This window comes from Arachis duranensis, chromosome 2 (assembly GCF_000817695.3).
Source record: "Arachis duranensis cultivar V14167 chromosome 2, aradu.V14167.gnm2.J7QH, whole genome shotgun sequence".
Classification (NCBI taxonomy): Eukaryota; Viridiplantae; Streptophyta; class Magnoliopsida; order Fabales; family Fabaceae; genus Arachis; species Arachis duranensis.
Genome location: NC_029773.3, coordinates 8,207,061 through 8,226,795, shown reverse-complemented (window position 1 = coordinate 8,226,795; position 19,735 = coordinate 8,207,061). Strand labels below are relative to the sequence as shown.

The 19,735-nt window shown below is 32.4% G+C and overlaps 1 protein-coding gene across 4 annotated transcripts in view; it reads left to right on the top strand.

Moving 5' to 3' along the window:
- LOC107473323 (uncharacterized) overlaps window positions 1–19,536 on the top strand; it is a 21,042-nt gene extending 1,506 nt beyond the window's left edge. The window contains exons 3-12 of one of the 4 annotated variants that reach the window (XM_052257626.1): window positions 3,721–6,768; window positions 7,348–7,587; window positions 10,861–11,619; window positions 12,140–12,988; window positions 13,182–13,886; window positions 13,993–14,826; window positions 15,399–16,145; window positions 16,967–17,835; window positions 18,626–18,734; window positions 19,234–19,536. In XM_052257626.1, coding sequence (XP_052113586.1) covers window positions 3,760–6,768; window positions 7,348–7,587; window positions 10,861–11,619; window positions 12,140–12,988; window positions 13,182–13,886; window positions 13,993–14,826; window positions 15,399–16,145; window positions 16,967–17,835; window positions 18,626–18,734; window positions 19,234–19,269 — 8,157 coding nt within the window. In that variant the 5' untranslated portion in view covers window positions 3,721–3,759 and the 3' untranslated portion in view covers window positions 19,270–19,536. Of the gene's footprint in view, window positions 1–3,720; window positions 6,769–7,347; window positions 7,588–10,860; window positions 11,620–12,139; window positions 12,989–13,181; window positions 13,887–13,992; window positions 14,827–15,398; window positions 16,146–16,966; window positions 17,836–18,625; window positions 18,744–19,227 lie in introns of all 4 variants that reach the window. The other 3 variants (XM_052257625.1, XM_052257624.1, XM_016092866.3) reach the window with 3 other exon arrangements.
- Window positions 19,537–19,735: the final 199 nt, after the last annotated feature.

Below are 19,735 nucleotides of genomic sequence, written 5' to 3'. Positions count from 1 at the left end.
TCAAAAACAAAAAGTTATATTTTATTTTTTAAAATAAAAATTAAAAATTTAAAGAATCCAAATTTAATTATTAACTTTTTGATAAAAATATCTTTTAAATATGTTAATATTAAAAATATTCACAAAATATCTAAATATATGTAAAATATATATATTTTTAAAATAAAATTTTAATAAAATAAAATTTTAATAAAATAAAATATATTTTTTTGTCAATAATGTTTTCAAAATTTTTTTAAAATTATTTTTAACGTTTATTTAATTAAATTAAATTTTATCTTTTTTTTATGATTTTTTATGAGTCAACTCTAAGTTAAAAAAATTTCCTATTTCACCCTGATAATTTTATCCCAAGATCCAATTCTTCCGGCATCCATAATCCAGCCTTCAACTTCCATGGCTCCACCTTCACCTCCACCTCCACCCCGACGCACCCTTCACCTCACCTTACTAGTGTCATTGCCGCACCGATCATCGTCAACAACAACCGCACCACTGCCGTCTTCCCTCCGCGACCTCACCCCACATACAAACACAACCGCAACAACCTCAACATTATCAACCTCACCACCATCAACAACAACACAACGATCAGAATCAGAATTTGTAGCAAAAAAGAAAAAAGAGAGTGCAAATAGCACAAAGAGAAAGGGGGAGAGAGAAAACGGCGATCGATGTTAAAGAAGTAGAGGAGAAGGACAGAGGCAAAATCGAAAGGGAAGCTCGCGGATAACGGCGACGATAACAACAAATGGAGAGAGAAGTAGGAGATGAAGTGAGGGAGAGGGTGTAGAAATTGGAAAAATAACAGAGAGAAAAGAGAAAGGTCAATGTTTGGAAATTGGAATAAAATTAAAAGGGTAAAATTGAAAAAAAAATTTGATGAAGAGTTAATTGTCAAAAAATTAATAATAAAGATAAAATTAAATTTTTTTTCTAAAATATTGTGGATAAAATTAAATAATTTAATTTAAAAAAATTAGGAACAAAAACATACTTTATTATACTAAGTAGATAATTTTTTTGTTTTTTTAAATAATAAAAAAACTTAAAAAATATTTAAAAATTAAAGTTTGATCCAAATTTTGAATAATGAAACAATTAGAAATAGAGAACAAAAATGAAGACAATCAAAGTCAAATTTATGGATGTTAATCTCAAGGTGAAAACTCAAATGCAGTGGATTTCACGTGAAGTTGATAGTTGAAAGCCGTTAAATGATTTGATTGATTTGATTAAATTTTTATCGAACGGTTCTCGGCTATCAACTTCATGTTAAGTCGATTGTATCTGAATTTTCACCTAATCTCAATAATACCTTCTATGCTCAAATACACACACGTACTTTTTATTTTGTACTTAAAATATAAAAATTAATAGTTACTTACACAAAAAATATTTTAATACGAAGATGATAGTTCGAATATTCATGCGTTATATTAAGTAATTTAGTTAATTTTTAAAATTATTTAATAATTTTTAATTATATTTTATTAATTATGATAGGTATATATTAAAATTGGTTATTAAAATAAAATACATATTAAAATATAAAATATATATTAAAAATGAATTAAACTACACATGTATTTATATATAAACATATAAAAGTTATAGAAAACTTAGAGGAGGGTTGAATCTGAGGTCTTTTTTATTTTAATTTATTAAGCCTTTAAAATTAGAATTCAGTCTAAATTGTGTAGTGGAATATTTAGGAAAAAAAATTTGTCTCATAAAATTTTAAAAATAGAACAGAATAGAAAGGAAAAAGATGATACAGTCATGTATTCTGGTTCTGCCTTATGTAATGGAACTTACGTCTAGTTTCTACCACAACATTAGTGAAATTTTTACTATAATCAAAGTATTACATACACAAATTTTCTAGAACTCAATTCAATCCTATCTGGACACATAAGTTTCAACATAAATTTGACTTGATCATGCTAATACCAGACTCATCACACTAAGTGCTTACCCAACTTTGCAAGGAATACCTCTCAAATATATGACACAAGACAGAAAATACAACAAAAAAAAAAAAATCTAAAATTACTCTTGACTTTTCTCTCAAGTGTTTCTCTCAGTCTTTTTTTTTTTTGGCTTTTTCTTGATACCTGTCTTTCTAACCTTTTACCTCTAAAAGAAAATATAGAAAAGATATACATTGAAACTAAAATATAAAACAGTAAAACATAAAGGAGATGATGAATAACAGCTTTGACTATATGAATTCCATCTGAACTCATAACCTTGTTCTTTATCTTGGCAGAGTACTCCCTTTGGTGTATGTGCAATGCTTCTAAGACTTTAAATTTAGTAGTAAGGTTTCACTTGTTGTTCTTTCTCTCGGGTTCTCTCTCCTTGAGTCCTAGCCCCAAATAATTTTTCTTTTGTACTTTCTTCTGAGTCACAACTAGGGTTTCTCTCAAGTCAACTTCTTGAATTTTGAATTTTGTGAAATCATTCCTTATTTTTTTTCAATAACCTCTAAATTAGAGATTTTAAATCTAATTTTCTTATTTGACCGAGGTCAACAGAGTGACAGAAATAATCTTTTTCAGTGATAATCGCAAATTCAGACCTTTGAAAATGTGCTTTGGCTCTAAGTAACTTTGTAAGCCATTGATTTTCAGCAGAAGTAGTCAGACACCACTTATAGTGTTGCAGAAAGTTGGAGAATGAGTGAAGAAATTAACATTGATGTAAATAGAAATAAATCACCTTTACCTTCTGAGTTAGCTTAACATGTTTTGATTAGGGCGATTAGACCTTTGCTTTCTTGATTTACTTTTCTCTTTTATTTTTTCTCTGGTGAATGAACGAGAAAAAAAGAAGCATCTTCTCTCTTTCTACTTTTTTTTTGGTTGATCTCTCTCTTTCTTCTTGAATCTATCCGAAGAAAACTTGTCGCTGTTGGCTTTGGTTTGATTCATCTTGGATGAGTCAACTTGAATTTGGATTGGCTTGACTTTTCGCTTAACCCAATTGATTTGTTTGTTTCCATTAGGTTTGGGCTTTTGTTCCATCACGTGGGCCTACAACACTTTTAAATGAAACATTCAAACTCAATTGGATTGACAAAAAAAATTCAATTAAGTGTTTAACCCAATAACTCAATCTTTATCATCATCATTTAAGTTAATTTTATTCTTAGTTCAATAATATATAATAGTTAATTTTAGTATACAATTAACATTTTTATATCTTTATATAAAGACACTTTCATGTGAATAATCATCATATAAAAATTTTTTGTCACATAAAAATAAAAATACTCTTATATTTTACAATATCCAAAATACTATTTGTATACTAAAATTAACTTCTATGTATTTGTGTATAAATACATGTGTTATTTAGTTTATTTTCAATTTGTATTTTATATTTGAACATATATTTTATACTAGTGGTTAATTTTTGTGGCTGATTTTAGTATACAGGTAACACAGTCGATTACAATAATGCACAAAAATCTACTTTTAACTAAACATCAATTTAAATACACAAATATTACTTATATATTAAAATTAGTCATTATATATTTATGCATAAATACATATACTATTTAATTTATTTTTAATATGTATTTTATATTTTAATATATATTTTATATTAGTAGATAATTTTAGTATTAAGTTATCATGGTTGATTTAAATATGCAAATTAAATCAAATTTTTTATACGATTGAATTTACAATTTCATGTGCATACATGCAGAAGAAAGAAGATGTAGCTGCACAAGATCAAGAATGAAGCATGACTCTTCCTACACCTCCTTTACCAGATTGGCTTGTCCAATGGGCAACAAAGCTCTTAAAGCAAGAGCTGAACTACTTCCTGTACTATGAAAAAAACATTAAAGATCTAGAAAATCAAGTTAACAAGCTCAAGCTAGAGCGACAGAAGCTGGGTGATAGGGTTGCAGAGGATGAAGACCGCCATGGGAGAGAAATATACGATGACGTGTCAAAATGGCTGGACGGGGCTGATACAATCATTGATGCCTATGAAAAGTTCGAAAAAGAAGAAGAAGAAGCCCATGCGAGATGTTTAGCTGGCTTTCCTCCTAATTTGTCAGCAAGATATTTTCTTAGCAAAAAATCAATAGAAATTAAAGGAAAAGCTGAGAGTCAGTTACAGAATGCAAAGTTTGATATCATATCACGTAGTCGAGGGCCACCTTCCGTGGCTCTTGTTTTGTCTAATGTTGATTATCAAAGCCTTCCTTCGAGAGTTACGGCCATAGAAGACATCATGAATGCATTGAAAGACACAAGTGCTAGAATGATCGGTGTTCACGGGCCATCTGGTGTGGGGAAGACCACTCTAGTCATGGAAGCAGTTAACAGAGTTCAAAACGATCAAGAAAAGCCGAAGCTATTCGATGTGGTGATCATGGCGAATGTGACGAAAAGTCCAAACATCAGAAAGATTCAAGGGCAAATTGCCGACATGCTATGGATGAAACTTGACGAGGAAAGTGAAGAAGGAAGAGCAAGTCGAATAAGAGAGAGATTGAAGAAAGAGAAGGAGAGCACTCTTATAATCCTCGATGATCTTTACGGTAAAGTTGATTTGAACATATTGGGAATTCCATGGCAGAGTGGTGATGGAAATCAGAAGAATCCAAAAGGAAAGAAGTCCCTTGGCTCAAGCACAGCCAATGAGGAGACAAAGCAACAAGCCCTAGCAGATGGTGTGATGATGAATGCTCAGAAATCCTCCGATGCTTCCTCTTCTTCAGCTTCAACTTCCATAATAGCGTTGACAACAGAAGAGCGCTATAAAGGGTGCAAGGTTTTGCTTATCTCAGAGGTGAGGCAAGTGCTTAACCAAATGGATGTAAGGCCAAAACTAATTGTCCCTCTGGAACTCTTGAACGAGAAGGACGCAAGGATATTGTTCAATAAAATAGCAGGAATAGGTGACAAAAACACTGAATTCGGAGAATTGCCAGCTCAGATTGTCGAAAAATGTGATGGATTACCGATGTCGTTAGTTACAACTGCAAAGGCCTTGAAAGGCCGAAGTCGGTTGGTTTGGCAGGATACTTATCAGAAGTTTGAAACACAGACAATGACAGGAACACCTGAGCATTCTACTCGGGTGATTTACAACCTATTAGAAAACGAGGAGCTTAGGATAACCTTCTTGCTTTGTGCTTGTATGGATAATGATGCATTAGTTTCAGATCTGGTGAGAGCATGCATTGGATTGGGTTTTCTTCGTGGGATCTACACAGTAAGGGACACCAGAACCAGAGTGCAAGTGATGCTTATGAAGCTCAGAGAGTCAGGGTTGTTGTCCGACAGCTATTCGAGTGACCGTTACACGATGCAAAATCTTGTTCGCAATGCAGCTTTGTCGATAGCATTCAAGGAGAGGCACATGTTCATGTTGAACAAAGTAAGAGTAGATGAATGGCCAGATGATGATGAGGTTAGAAGGTATGTTGCTATTTCCTTGCGGCATTGTGATATCATTGATGCGATTACTAAGAGAATGACATGTGCTAGACTTAAAATCTTGGAAGTTATCAATAATGATCCACAATTGAAACTTCCAACGAAATTCTTCGAACAAATGAAAGAGCTCAAAGTGTTGATCTTAACTGGCATTAATTTGTCACCGTCCGATTCATCGGTTGGTTGTTTAACCAAACTCAGAATGCTCTGCTTGGAGCATTGCACGCTAAGTTCATCCAAAGAAGAATTAAGTTTGTGTGAGGAATTAAGCATCATAAAAAACCTGGAGAATCTAAGAATTCTTAGCTTTTCAGGGTCTAATATTGATTGCTTGCCTGTTGAATTAGGGGATTTGTCTAAGTTGCAAACCCTAGACATAAGTAATTGCCCTAAACTTAGAGTCATTCCACCCGATGTAATCTCACGTCTTACTTCTTTGGAGGAGTTGTACATGAGAAAGACTCAAATTCAATGGCCAAAAGTTATTAATGGAGCCGAAAATGATGAGAGGAAAAATGCTAGCCTATTAGAATTGGGGGAGTTGAATCAATTGACAAATCTTGACATACAAATACAAAGTGTGGATCAATTGCCAGAGAACTTGTTCTTTGACAAGTTGTCTAGTTACAAAATTGTCATTGGCTCTTCGAATAGATATTATTTGGAGGGAGATTTCAAAATGCCAGAAAAGCATGAATTGTCGAGGTTTTTGGCAATACATCAAAAAGGTGGCATTCACATTCATTCTCATAAGGGAATCAAAATGCTATTCGAAAGAGTTGAGTATCTTTTGCTGGGAAAACTCAACGGTGTTCAAGATCTGTTTTATGAGTTGAATTTGAAAGGTTTTCCCCATCTCAAATATCTGGCCATTCAAAATAATCATGATATCCAATTTCTTATTCACCCAAAGGACAGGCAGGAGCATCATGAGAAGGCTTTTGAGAAACTAGAGACTCTTGAACTCAATAAAGTGACGCAAATCGAGGGACTATGCTTCTCTTCATGTCCACTTTCCGAGTCCTCCTTTGTAAACTTGAAAGTCATCAAAATCAATTTTTGTGAAAATTTGAAGTATCTCTTCTCGCCTTCTTTGTTTAAGCATCTAGAAGCTCTTGAGACAATACAAGTTTCTGATTGTGACTCTTTAAAGGAGATTGTTCCTGTAGAGAGGCCTGATGAAAGTGAGATGCTTAAGCTCCTTAAATTACACACTCTGACACTACAATCTTTAAAAGACTTTATTGGATTCTATCCCATATCAACAACAGACAGCACCAAAATATTATTTCATGAAAAGGTATGATCTAATTCTAAGCTATCTTGCATATTTTTATTTATTTCTTTTTAACTTTTTAAAGTATTCACACCTTCATGCAGATATTGATTGTAACGCACATTTTTATTGAGAAAAAAAATTGATTCTACTCATAATTTTGTTTTATGATAACTGAATTCTTTTTGTACACTTAGTATTTTTAATTTTATTTATATTATTGTTAATATGTGAAATAGTAACAAATGAAATTAGTCCGATAACTTGAGATAAGTAATGTTAAGTATCTCAATCCCTCTTTATACACACTATTGAAGTGTCTATAATCTATTTTTTCAAATTTATGTTCTAATTTAAATAATGAATATTGACCAATTAAATATGAAGAAGATAATAAGAGTTTTGCCTCTATATTTAATGATTGTGGTTTTAAATTTTACACCAAGTGAGCATATCAAATTTTAGAAAATTTGAACATTAATAAATATGTAACTTAATAATAATTGATATTTATATTTGCAAAATTATATTTGCGAAAAAATAAAATAATACGATGAAATATCACACGCTTTGATAAATTTTTTGTTTTATTAAACTTGGTAGGTTGAAGTTAAAGAGTTAGAGAGACTGGAGTTGAGGTGGATCCAAATAGACCAAATATGGAATGACCAAAGTTGTAAATTTGAAAATTTGATCCATTTGGATGTGAGTGGTTGTCACTATTTGAAATATTTGTTGCCATTCTCGGTGGCCAAGAATCTCAAGAAGCTTCAAAGCCTTTATGTTAGTGAATGCTACCAGATGGAGAACATCTTCCCTGATGGACCCATAAAAGTTGCTAAGGTATGTAAGTCAAATTTGTGATTTTCATTTTTATTGTTGTTTTTTTATTACACATCGGTTGACTTTGATCCGAGCTGTATAATCTTTTGATGGCCCTTCCTTCCAGAAATTAAATTCAACTAATATTAAGGTAAAAAAATATTTAAAATATGTAAAATCCCATGAAGTAGGAGAATTTTATATTCTGATTTAACTATTTCGCCCGGCTAAAATAGTTTTATTAAATTTTTAATTATATATATTTTCAATTGAGTCTTTATAATATATATTCAATTTTATATATATTTAATTTTATCTACTATTTTTTTTGTTTTATTTATTTCCATCAACCTCTCTTAATAATTGACAAACAGTTATCTCCTACTCTTTATTTTTTTCTGTTTTATTTATGGAAAACTTCACATTTTTTATCTTTCAATTTGTAGGAGTAGGCATAGTTACTGTATTTATTCTCATCATAGAACTTGAACATGGTACAAATTTTTTATTTTTCAGATTTAAATCAATCTAATTGGATTTATAATTTAATCTAAAAATTTTTATGTACTCTTTTTGAGTATTAGTTGATCAAATATATCTATTTTAATCTCTTTTACCAATCTTTACAAGTACTAATTACATGATAAAAATTTGGATTATTAATATTATTGATATTATTAATATTTTTTATAATTTTCGAAAAATATATTTTTATTTTTACACGTGTCACGTCCTGTCTTATCTCGTTTACACGATAAACAAGAGATATGTATAACATTATATCATTTACATTGTAAATGAGATAAGATAGAAGAACGAATTTTGGTAATAATTTTTAAAATTTTTATTTTGATTTATTAAAATAAAAAATCCTATTTTTAATGTATAATAATAATATAAAATTTTACGGATTAAGTATTATTTTGGGTAGATGGTTAAATTTATTTTTAAAAGATATTAGTTTTTTATATTAATTTTTGAAAAAAAAAATTTAACTAATGTGACATTTAAAGATTTTAAGTTCATCATATTAATTTTTTTCATCACATCTATTATTCATGATATGAAAGTTTGTTAATATGAGATGTTAAGTGACGTTATATTACACATCTAACAATTTTAATTAGATATTAATATGGTAAATTTATAAAATTAGATCAAATTATTTTTAAATTGAAAAATTTTAATGTCTTAAATTTTTTTTAATTTGTCAATTATAACAACTAAGTATGTATTATAATCAATGTGGTATTATTTAGAGTTGACATTAACAAATTTTAATGTTATTAGCAATAGAAATAACAAAAAAATTAACATAATTAATTTAAAATATTTAAAAAATAAATTTAATTAAAAAAATATTTCAATAAATAATTTAGAAAACGAATAATCTGTAAAAAACGAATTTGACCAAACTTTTTGGTACTAACCCCTCTTTTTTTAACTGTCAAAATCCTTCTTAGTTAGATTTTCGTTTAAAATAATCCTTTTTAATTTCCGGATAAAATTGCCCTTGAACTCCACAGCATAGGCGCGCACTCATTTACAATCTTCTCTCCACCGCATGAGCATCACATGACTCCTCTAATCTCATTCAACTCTTGCATTGATTCATAGTAGTGGTACTTTCAAGTCAACTCTGTTAAGCTAGAACGTAGTGGTGTTGGCATTGTTCCTGCCACCACTGTCGCTAACTCGGTACCTCATCCGAGTCAACCCGCCGTTTTCCAAATCCCATCATGCTCCGACGCATCATCATCATCCCCATCCTTTTGGCCTTCTCCCTCACCCTCTCAGTTCCTGAGTTGACTCCGAGTCCAACTCGTTCTCCCTCCACAACCCCACAAAACACTCCACGGCATCAGCATCCAGCATGAAGGAGGAGGAGACGGAGGACGATGACGAGAAGGACGTCGGTCGAACGGTGAACGGAAGTGGAGTATCTGGACTCGCGCCACCGATGACGACGGACTCCTCGCAGGATGCGGATTGCCGAGTAATAAGGTGTGCCAATCTCCACAAACCAAGTAATCGTCATCCCCAATATACCTTTGAACACGAACTAGGGTTCACGAACATAAGGGGTAATTTTGTCCGCAAAAAAAAGTTGGCAACAAAAGGATGATTTTAAACCAGAATGAAACCTTAGAGATGATTTTGATTTTTACTGATACTGAGATTCTGGACACTATATTGATCCTAGTCTATAAGTGTTGAATTGGCTCTGACTAAATATGTTGGATATATGATTAAACACAGTCGTTAGTTTTGGCTCAAAAATTGAGAAGAGTTTATATAATGTGCAAATCATTATATTTTTTTTTATATTTTCAAACAATATTTTTTTTTATTTTATTTGAGAGTTAAAATAAAATGATGCTATTTAACTATATGTATAACGTGACAAGTAAGAATTAGCTCAGTATTTAGCCATGGTGCCTGGAAACTGGAAATGGATCTCGAGGACCAACACAATGAAGTGTGAATTTTGAATATAAGGACTAAAATAATAAAAATTGTGAATTTTGAGGGACCACTATGAAGATTTAAGATTTAGTCTCCAAAGTCCTAATCCTAAAGACTGAAATAGTATTTGACTCCAATTTTACATATATGTATAATTTTTATATATAATTATAATAGATGATATAAAATTTATTTTATTTTTATCTCAAATTCTAAAAACTGAAACAATACTTTACTCCAATTTTACATATACGTATAATTTTTATATATAATTATGATAGATGATATAAAATTCTAAACACATATAATTGATAGGTTTTCTATATCTAAGTTATAATTTATTTATGGAAAAGTATAGAATTATGAATTATATTCATTATATTTGAGTCGGCTCATGAGTTCATGATAAAAGTTGAATTTGAGCTTTTAGTTTTATAAATAGGTTCGATTGATCATGAGTCGAGCTTAATTTTTGTGAGTGCTCTCTGCTCGAGCTTGACCTGGCTCGCATTAGCTCGACTTACTTCCAATACTAATATAACATAAAGCGACATCCACATCAGCACTATATTCATTGGTACGCGTGCAGGACTAATAGTTGTGAGATGAAAGCCTTTCTGAAGTTAACGAAGTTACATTTCTAAAGTAAAAAGCTCATTTTGAAAAATTAAGTTCAATTTTGAGTGACCAAAATCAACATACCTCCTTTTTATAATAATTAATCAAGTTACCCTCTTTTCGCAGTGGATTTGCTCGTCTATAGTTCGTCCAATCTAGCAGTGTTCTTCTGTTAATTTGATTATTTCTTGTTACGGTAAATCAATGCAGGATGCTACTTTTCCAAATTTGAAGAATATAAAACTGAGCAGGATGGGCAGTTTGAGAAAGATATGGAATCTTAATGTGGCGGTTGAGAAACTGGACACACTGGTCATTGAAAAGTGCAATCAATTGGTGAGTGTTTTCACTCATGACATGGAGGGAATATTTCAAGGACTAAGCAGCTTGACAGTTACTGATTGCAAGTCAATGAAAACTATATTTGACCTAACCGCCGATCAGAACTGGTTTGCTCGTCACTACGAAACTTTATTGCGGGATGTTCATTTGGAATCACTACGAGAACTGGAAGAGATAGTGAGATGCGAGCAAGACCAAGAAGGGACACTTCAACTGAAATCTCTGCAGAACATAACAGTTCATGGTTGTGGCAAGTTGCAAAATATATTTCCATTTTCCATTGCTAAACACCAGCTTGAAAATCTGAAATGTTTAGTTGTATCGAATTGCTCCGAATTAAAGGAAATTGTAGCAGTGCAAAATGGTACCAGCGACAACGGCGGCAGCAGCACAAGCAATCCTGTTCCCTTGGTGTTTCCTGAGCTAACCTCCATTAAATTTTCTAAGCTACCAAACTTCAAGAATTTCTGTCCAGGAAGTGAATTACAGTGTGAAAAATTAGATGAGGTGTCTATTGAACTTTGTGGCAAGCTCGAACTATTTAGAGAAAGCCAACTCTTTCATGAAACATTTCCGTCCTCTCAAGCCGGAACATCTGACCAAGGAACGCCACTCTTTCATGAAAAGGTAATATCAAGCAGCCTTTCAAAAAATTTATTTGAATTTACGTAAATATCTCGGTCAATAAGAAATAACTACAAAAAATTTCCGTCACCAAATCAGCCACTCTTATATAATGCCAGTTGAAATACAAAATACATTAAAAATGAGTTAAATTATATATTCAAATATATGGTGACTGATTTAGTGATTGATTTTTTATGTGCCCATAGCATTTATGAGTAAGAAATTATATTAACTTGTATGTTAGATGTCATGTGTTGATCCAAACCTTATAAAAGAAATTATGACTCGTTTATGTTAATATACCTCACCACAGTATTCATGTTTAACTACTTGCAAAACATTTGAAATCAGAACAAATTCAATTTATAGTAACGGAAAACCATCAAATTATATATTTATTTCCTATATAGGTAATGAATAAGTTGAGGTCGATGCATATTGAGTTACAGCATACAAGTTCGTCAACTCGCTATCGACGAGACAAGTTAGAAGTTCTTCGCTTGTCCCGGTTAATATATAGGTAATGAATAAGTTGAGGTCGATGCATATTGAGTTACAGCATACAAGTTCGTCAAGTCACTATCGACGAGACAAGTTAGAAGTTCTTCGCTTGTCCTGGTTAGAGGACACCAATATTCTATACCGTTTCCTTCACAGCAATCCTTATTTGAAGAGCCTATGGCTGGACAACTGTCGCTTTCCCAGGTTGGTGGAGCCAAAGTCTGATGGAAATGAAAACATAGGAGTTGTTCCAAAGCTAAAAACCTTGAGGTTAACCAACTTGTCTTGTCTTAAGGAGATTGGCTTTGAACATGACGCAATTCTTCAAAGAATAGAGTCATTGCTTTTAGAGAATTGTCCTAAATTGGATACTATAGTGCCTTCAAAGGAGGGAATACGTTTCAATTTCTTGACCAATTTGGAAGTAGTAGATTGTAGATGCATGAAATATGTAATGCCACTTTCAACAGCTAAAAGCTTGGGTCAACTCGTCACAATGAAGGTAACCAATTGTGAATCTCTGAAGGAAATTATTGTATCAGATGATCAAATAGTAGATAAAGATAAAGAAGTCAATGAACAGAGCAGGACTAATAATAAGATAGTTTTTAAACAAATGAAAGCTCTTGAACTTGTATCTTTGAAGAATCTTGAAAGTTTCTGCAGTTCCGAGATTTGTTCTCTTGAGTTTCCATTATTGGAGAAATTCGTGGTGAGTGCTTGCCCCACAATGGAAAAGTTCTCTGAAAAAGAAATCAAAACCATGCCAACAATTATGCAGAAAGTGTACGTTGTACGTGATGAAGAGAAGAGATTGTGCTGGGATGGTGATTTACGAGCCACAGTAAAACATATATACGACAAGCAGGTAAATTGTCCTTCATTCAGCTTCTTTTCTCTTTTTTGTTTGAATAAGGTAAAATCGAGTTACTTTCATCACGCTTCATTTTCGATTATTGCACTCGATTTAAGAGTTATTTACATACATATATTATGGATAGAAAGTTGATTGTGTTTTGGTATGTGCTTGAATCATAACTTTATTTGCAATATGTTGGCAGAAATATTATGAAGGTATGGACAAAATAAGTGTTTCCGAGCATTCGGTACTTGAAGAAGGCTGGAAGACTGAAAAAGCTCTTGACAAAGGTTGGTTTTACAGTTTGAAGACTTTGACGTTGGAAAGGTGTAAATTTGAATCATTTGCAATTCCATCGTTTGTTCTTCGATGTTTGAAGAGCCTAAAAGAATTGGAAGTGCGAAATTGTAAAAACATCACATGCATATTTGAAATGAATGACATCAAGGGAACATTCCAGTTGGAGAAGCTCACTTTGGAAGAGCTACCAAATGTGACTCACGTGTGGCCCCAACAGGATAAACAAAATGACAGCCGCTTTCGAAATCTGCAGCAGGTGTTTGTCAAGTCTTGTAGAAAACTGAAAGCCTTGTTTCCTGTAGCCATAGCTACAAATCTTAAGATGCTTGAGCAACTTGAAGTACATTTTTGTGATGAGTTGCTAGAAATTGTTGAGAAAGATAGGGTTGGAGGTGGTGAAACAAAAAAATTTGTGTTTCTTTATCTAACACGGTTGAGATTGTATAACTTGCCACAACTCGAACACTTCTATGATGGAATGTTCACTTTGGAGTGTCCAGAGTTAAACTATTTGTATCCGTTCAACTGCATCAAATTTGAACTATTTCAGACACCACAAGAAAATAGCCCTCCAATTACTAGACCAGGCCTTTTCTCAAATATAAAGGTGATTATTCTCTTAATTTCCTATCTATTAAAATCTAAATTAAACACAAACTGAGGCAAGTAATAAGCATGTCCTTTATTTTTCTTCTTTTTTTTGCCTTTAACAGGGCATTTCCAAGGTGAAAACTTTGAGCATGAAATCGAAGGATACTTCGGTGCTAAAGTCATGGTTACAGCAGTCCGAGGATCTTGAACTTAAATATTTAAGGGGACTAATGTTAACCTTTGATGATGATGTGAATAATGAGTACTCTACTTTGCAGTGTGAAATACTTGGGAGGCGGACACCCAAGTTAGAGAGAATGGGCATTATGAATTCCACAAGCCTCAGGAAGATATTGTTCCCCTCTCAAAATCACAAGTTCCTTGAACACTTAGATTACATGGGCCTAGAAAGCCTACTTGAGCTAAGCTCCATTGGCGGGTTAGAGTACTTGTCAAAGCTCCAGAAATTCGGTGTTTTTCAATGTCCACTTTTGAGGACAATAGAACAATATCCCCCCAGTATGAAAAAATTGAATGTGGCAGGATGTCATGGATTACAGTGTTTATTCACATCCTCAGCGGCTAAAAGCTTAAAGCACCTTGAGGAGTTGTACGTTTATGATTGTAAATCATTGAAAGACATAGTGCGAAAAGAGCAAGGTGATGAAACAGCCACAGAAGAGATCATTTTTCAGCAGCTAAAAAGCATAAGTCTTCAATATTTGGAATGCCTGGAATGCTTTTATCAAGGCAATGCTGCCTTAAAGTTACCCTCTCTGGCTCAGGCGAAGATATGGAAGTGCCCCAAGATGATCATTTTCTCTCAACAATTGAGACAAGAAGATCCTTCAGAAAAAGTCAGCGTTTCTTTCCACAGCGGAGCTGACAAATCGGAGGTCCAACTAACTCATTATCATCAACTCAACCTCGCAGTAGGAGCCCAGTTCTTAAATCAGGTGTGGCACTAATTTAATCATGGAATAACTGAGACGTGCGTAATTATTTACCTTACTTCAAAGATGTACATTATTGTTTACTAATTTTTTGCCAAATATTATATCTCGGTGCATGCTTAACATGTTTCATTTAGGATAATTTGTCAAATGAAATAATTTTTCTTTTGAAGATTAAATTAGTATAAATGTTTCAACTTTTTTAAGATGCTAAAATAGTAATTAAAATTCTGAATATATTCACGTGATAAATATTGTGAATAAAAAGATAATATATAACGTGCTTAGTTGTATTATAGTGCAAATTGATCAAAAGGACTTGATTTATGCACCAACAAAAGGGATCCGATTTCATAATTTATAATTATTTGTTACATATAATTTAAAGATTTATATTTTTAGAAATCATATAAAATTTTCCTTTTGGTGAATAAATTAAGTTTAAATTCTAACATTATTTCAGTTTCCACTTTCCATTTACTTTGACTGTACAATACCTAAGTCATAGTTGATCAATTATACTTTTCTATCGATCAGCTGACAATAATATTAATAATTTTCTTCCATTATTTCAGACATTTTTATTTCTGAATGATTATCCTGAAATGCAAGGAAAATGGGTTGGCGCATCAGGAATCCCAGTTGAGTGGTCTTTTAACTATTTAAAATATTTGGAGGTGGAAGGTTGTGACTTTTTGACAAATGCAGTGCTCCCATCTCATTTGCTTCCCCTTCTAAGAAATTTGGAAAATCTGACAGTAAAGAAATGTAAATTTGTTGCGGCAATATTTGATGTGAAAGACACACCACCAGAACACGATGATCCAAACAAGATTGTTAAGATTCCGGTGAAGAAGATCATTTTGGAGGAGCTTCCAACTCTGACTCATGTTTGGAACAATGATCCCAAACCAAGTCTCAGCTTTCCATCTCTGGAGAAAGTCTTTGTTGAGGAATGTAAAAGCATAAAAAGTTTATTTCCAGCATCAGTTCCCAGAGACAACCTACAGCATTTAGATGTGAGAAACTGTGGGGAGTTAGAGGAGATTGTTACAATTCCCCAAGATGCAAATAATAAAGAGATTAGTATGTTATTCCCCAAATTGACCTGGCTGGTGCTATGGGCTTTGCCAGAGCTGAGATGCATTTGTTCTGGAATGCACAGTTTGTTAGATCAGTCCGTTGTCTTAACAAGATTATACGTTTTTGGTTGTCCAAGGCTCACAGTTTTTCCAGCAGATATTCAGAATTCAGATCCACGGGGTGAAGATTGTTTTGCAAATGATGATGACAAACACAGCTTTGTTTCTTCTGCACAAAAGGTATGAAATTAGTCAAAATGATAGGTATCAAGTATTATACATTTTAATTAAAAATCTTTGGGTTGGATACATAAAATAAAGGTCATTAAATAAAAAATCTCATTTCATTATATACAAATACAATAGATATATAGCCTCCTCCTTTCATTCTAAATGTACACCAAAAATCAGCCACCAGTATAAAATACATATTGAAATGCGAAATAAACATTGAAAATGACTTAAACAATACATGTATTTATATACAAATGTATGATGGCTGATTTGGTGACTGATTTTTGTGTGCATATAGCATTTTTGTTAAAATTTTCCTATTATAAATCAGATTGGTAAAAGTAAATTCGAATAATTACAATTAGCTTATGTTATTTTAACATATAATATGTTTGAAAATTATAAACAAATTCCAAATTACACATATATTATTGTCACAGAAGACATCTTGGCCTCTTGGGTTTCTTCTTTTATGATTAGAAATTCACGTAACTGAACCCAACTTTCAGACAAGTAACAGCAATTTATTGCAATGTTTTGCCAAGGATACTTTTAATTTCAAAGATACTATAAATATAAATGTAGTTAAAACATAAATTTAGTGTCTTGAATTTTTTACTAAAAAGTAAAAACCACATTAAATTATTTATTATGATATGTTTAAACAATAATCTAATAACAGTAGTCCGACATATCATAGAGTCTGCTTATTTTTCTAACTCCACAAACAAAGAGTCAATAATATGATCATTGGTTTTATTTCATATCTTAAGAAAGAAAGGAAGATTCTCAATTACCTTGTCTTTATTATTGATTTCACATCCTAGGTTATTACATCCAATTTTGTGGAACTAGTGCTGAGTAAGGAAGATGTTAGAATGATTGAGAAAGGACTACTTCATGTGGACCTCCAAAACTTAAATTACTTGGGACTGGATAGTTTCAATGATAATGAGTCAGATGAATTTCCAGATGTTTTCTTTTCAAAGGTGTCACTACCGAAATTAACGGAGATTCAGCTGGTAGATTGCGCCTTTAAAGATATATTCCGTCCAAGAGGGCCTGACATTGATTATTCCAAAATCCTCTCGCAGCTTAAATGTTTGGAGATTAACAAACTACACAACCTCTATTCGATGGGGTTTGAGAACCCCTGGATGGCCCCCCTTCTTGAAATGCTAGAAACGTTGAACGTTTCGGAATGCAACTTGTTGACAAACTTGGCAGCATCATCTGCTGTGTCTTTCTTCTATCTCACTGAGCTGAAGGTAGAGAATTGCGCAGGATTGAAATATTTGTTCACATCTTCAACTGCCAAAAGTTTGGGTGCACTGCGAGAATTGTCCATTACCAAGTGTGAATTATTGGAGGCAGTAGTGGCTCATGAAGAGAGAGATAAACCAGAAGATATGATACTATTAACTAACCTTGGTATTTTGTCTCTCAATGAGTTACCACAACTTGAAAGCTTTTACACAGGGAATTCAACTTTGTATTTCCCGAGGCTATATAGTAGTTTATTGTGCACGATCACTAAGTGCAATAAGATGAAGACTTTCTCTCATGGCGACGTGCTACCCAAGTTTATGCAAGGGAAAATAGATGAAGACCCTTGGCATGGTGATCTAAATGCCGCAGTCCAGAAACAGTTTCAGAAAGCAAGCATTATCACAACTACTGCCCCCTGGACTTATATGTGAGTGTTTATATCAAATGATGTGCTGAATTAGTTAATTCTAAGAAAAGATCTTTTTCAAGTTATTCTTTTTCAAAATATCTTATACAAAAAGATCTTTTTATTTATCAATTATGTTTGGGTATAACCATATAAAAGTACTTTTTTGTTTATTTATTACGTGAAAAATATCTTTCTTTAAAGAAAAAGATCTTTTAAAAAAAGATGTAAATTGTAGCTTCTCAAAAAAGATATTTTTTTTTCTAATGTTTTTACTTTTACTACTAGAAATTTATCAAACAGACTAAAAAATAAAAAAAGATCTTTTTTTGTTAACTTAATGGCGCCCAAACAAGCACTTAATGTGCTCATCTTGGGTCGTTTTCCTTTTGATTATATCTTGGGTCATTTTCTTATTTGGTATGTAGTGATGAACTGTTTGGAATCACTTTATATATACTGAATGGAATTTGTACCTAAGACATGGTGCATTCTTCCCAACCCCTCGTACTAAACGAATTGTAGTGGTTTACTATTAGAAGGTAAACAAACCAGAAAAATTGATAAGCTTTTTAACCCCCAAAAAAAAAGAGAAGAAAAGAAATGGTTATTTTTCATTTCATTAATATTCTTATATGTCTAGGCAAGTCTGTTTGGATAAAACAAGAAAAAAAAAAAAAGAGAGAGAAAAAAGAAAAGAGATCAGAGAAGTGTACCCTTTTTATAATGAGAAAAAGAGAAGGCAATACACAGTTTGTATCATTTCACCATTTAACAATAGTCCTTTTGTGAAACGATAATAATGTTTCAGGGACTTGTTGCCTACTGAGAGAAGCTTATTGTTGCTTTCATTCATCACGCTGGCCCAAAGTGCTAATAGTACAATCAAGAAGAAACAGCGTAGAACACTTGAATTGCCAGTGAGTACGGTAATTTTCCTGCTATTTTCCCTCTCAATTTTATGAAAATAAGGAAATGAAGAAAGTACATAGATATAGCATATATAACAAGTTAATTTTGTGAAATAGAAAGGCTCGAGTTTGACATAATATAATAGGTACAATTTTATTTTTGAACACTAACCGAAGAATCAAGGTTATTGTAGTTTTGTAAACTTATTTGAAAACGCTACTTGATGCCACCTCAGCTCTAAAATATGCTTAGGGTTCTTTTATTTGTGTCTGTTTGGGGTGCTACTTAGCTTGTGATTTGTCCATGTTATAATATGAGGTCAATAAGAAATAAAGGAAGGAAAGCTTTCAACTTGTGCTTGAGAGTGAAGTATCATGTTTCTAAGGACTCTATATGTTTGTGATAACAGATAGAACTAGAAAATGTTCAACATAATTGTCTTAATGTCCAATCATTTTGAGCCAAACTAACATAATTGTTTCTAAAATTTTCTTTGTCGAGGCTCAGTGTCCCCCGGAATACAACGAGAATGTAACTGGATAGCACCATGGTGGCAACTGGCAACTACTAATGGAAGGATTTTCTTTTTCGGCTGGAGTGTAGTGTGCATGAATAAATTACCTGTGTTTCTGCAGGAAGTGTGAAAGGAATAATCTTGTATTACAGTAGCTAGATGTGTGTGATCTTTTTAATTGCAGAAAGGATTGTCATAAATAAATTGTACCTGTAATTTTACAGGAGGTGTTTATGTTTTTTTAGAATAAAGATGATATGTATGTTCACATACATGAAGTTTGTATTGTTTTAAAACTGGAGGTGTGTTTTAATTTCAGCAATAAAGTTCACGGGTTATTTCCTCAACTTATATGTATTCTTTATATTTTGTTGTTGATTTTTTGGGTTATTTCAAAATAAAAAATGGTTTTCATGAATAAAACTGGGAAAGAGGAGGGTCATTTATTGTAGACACCATGCACATACACACAAGTACCAGCAGACAGCACCTTTT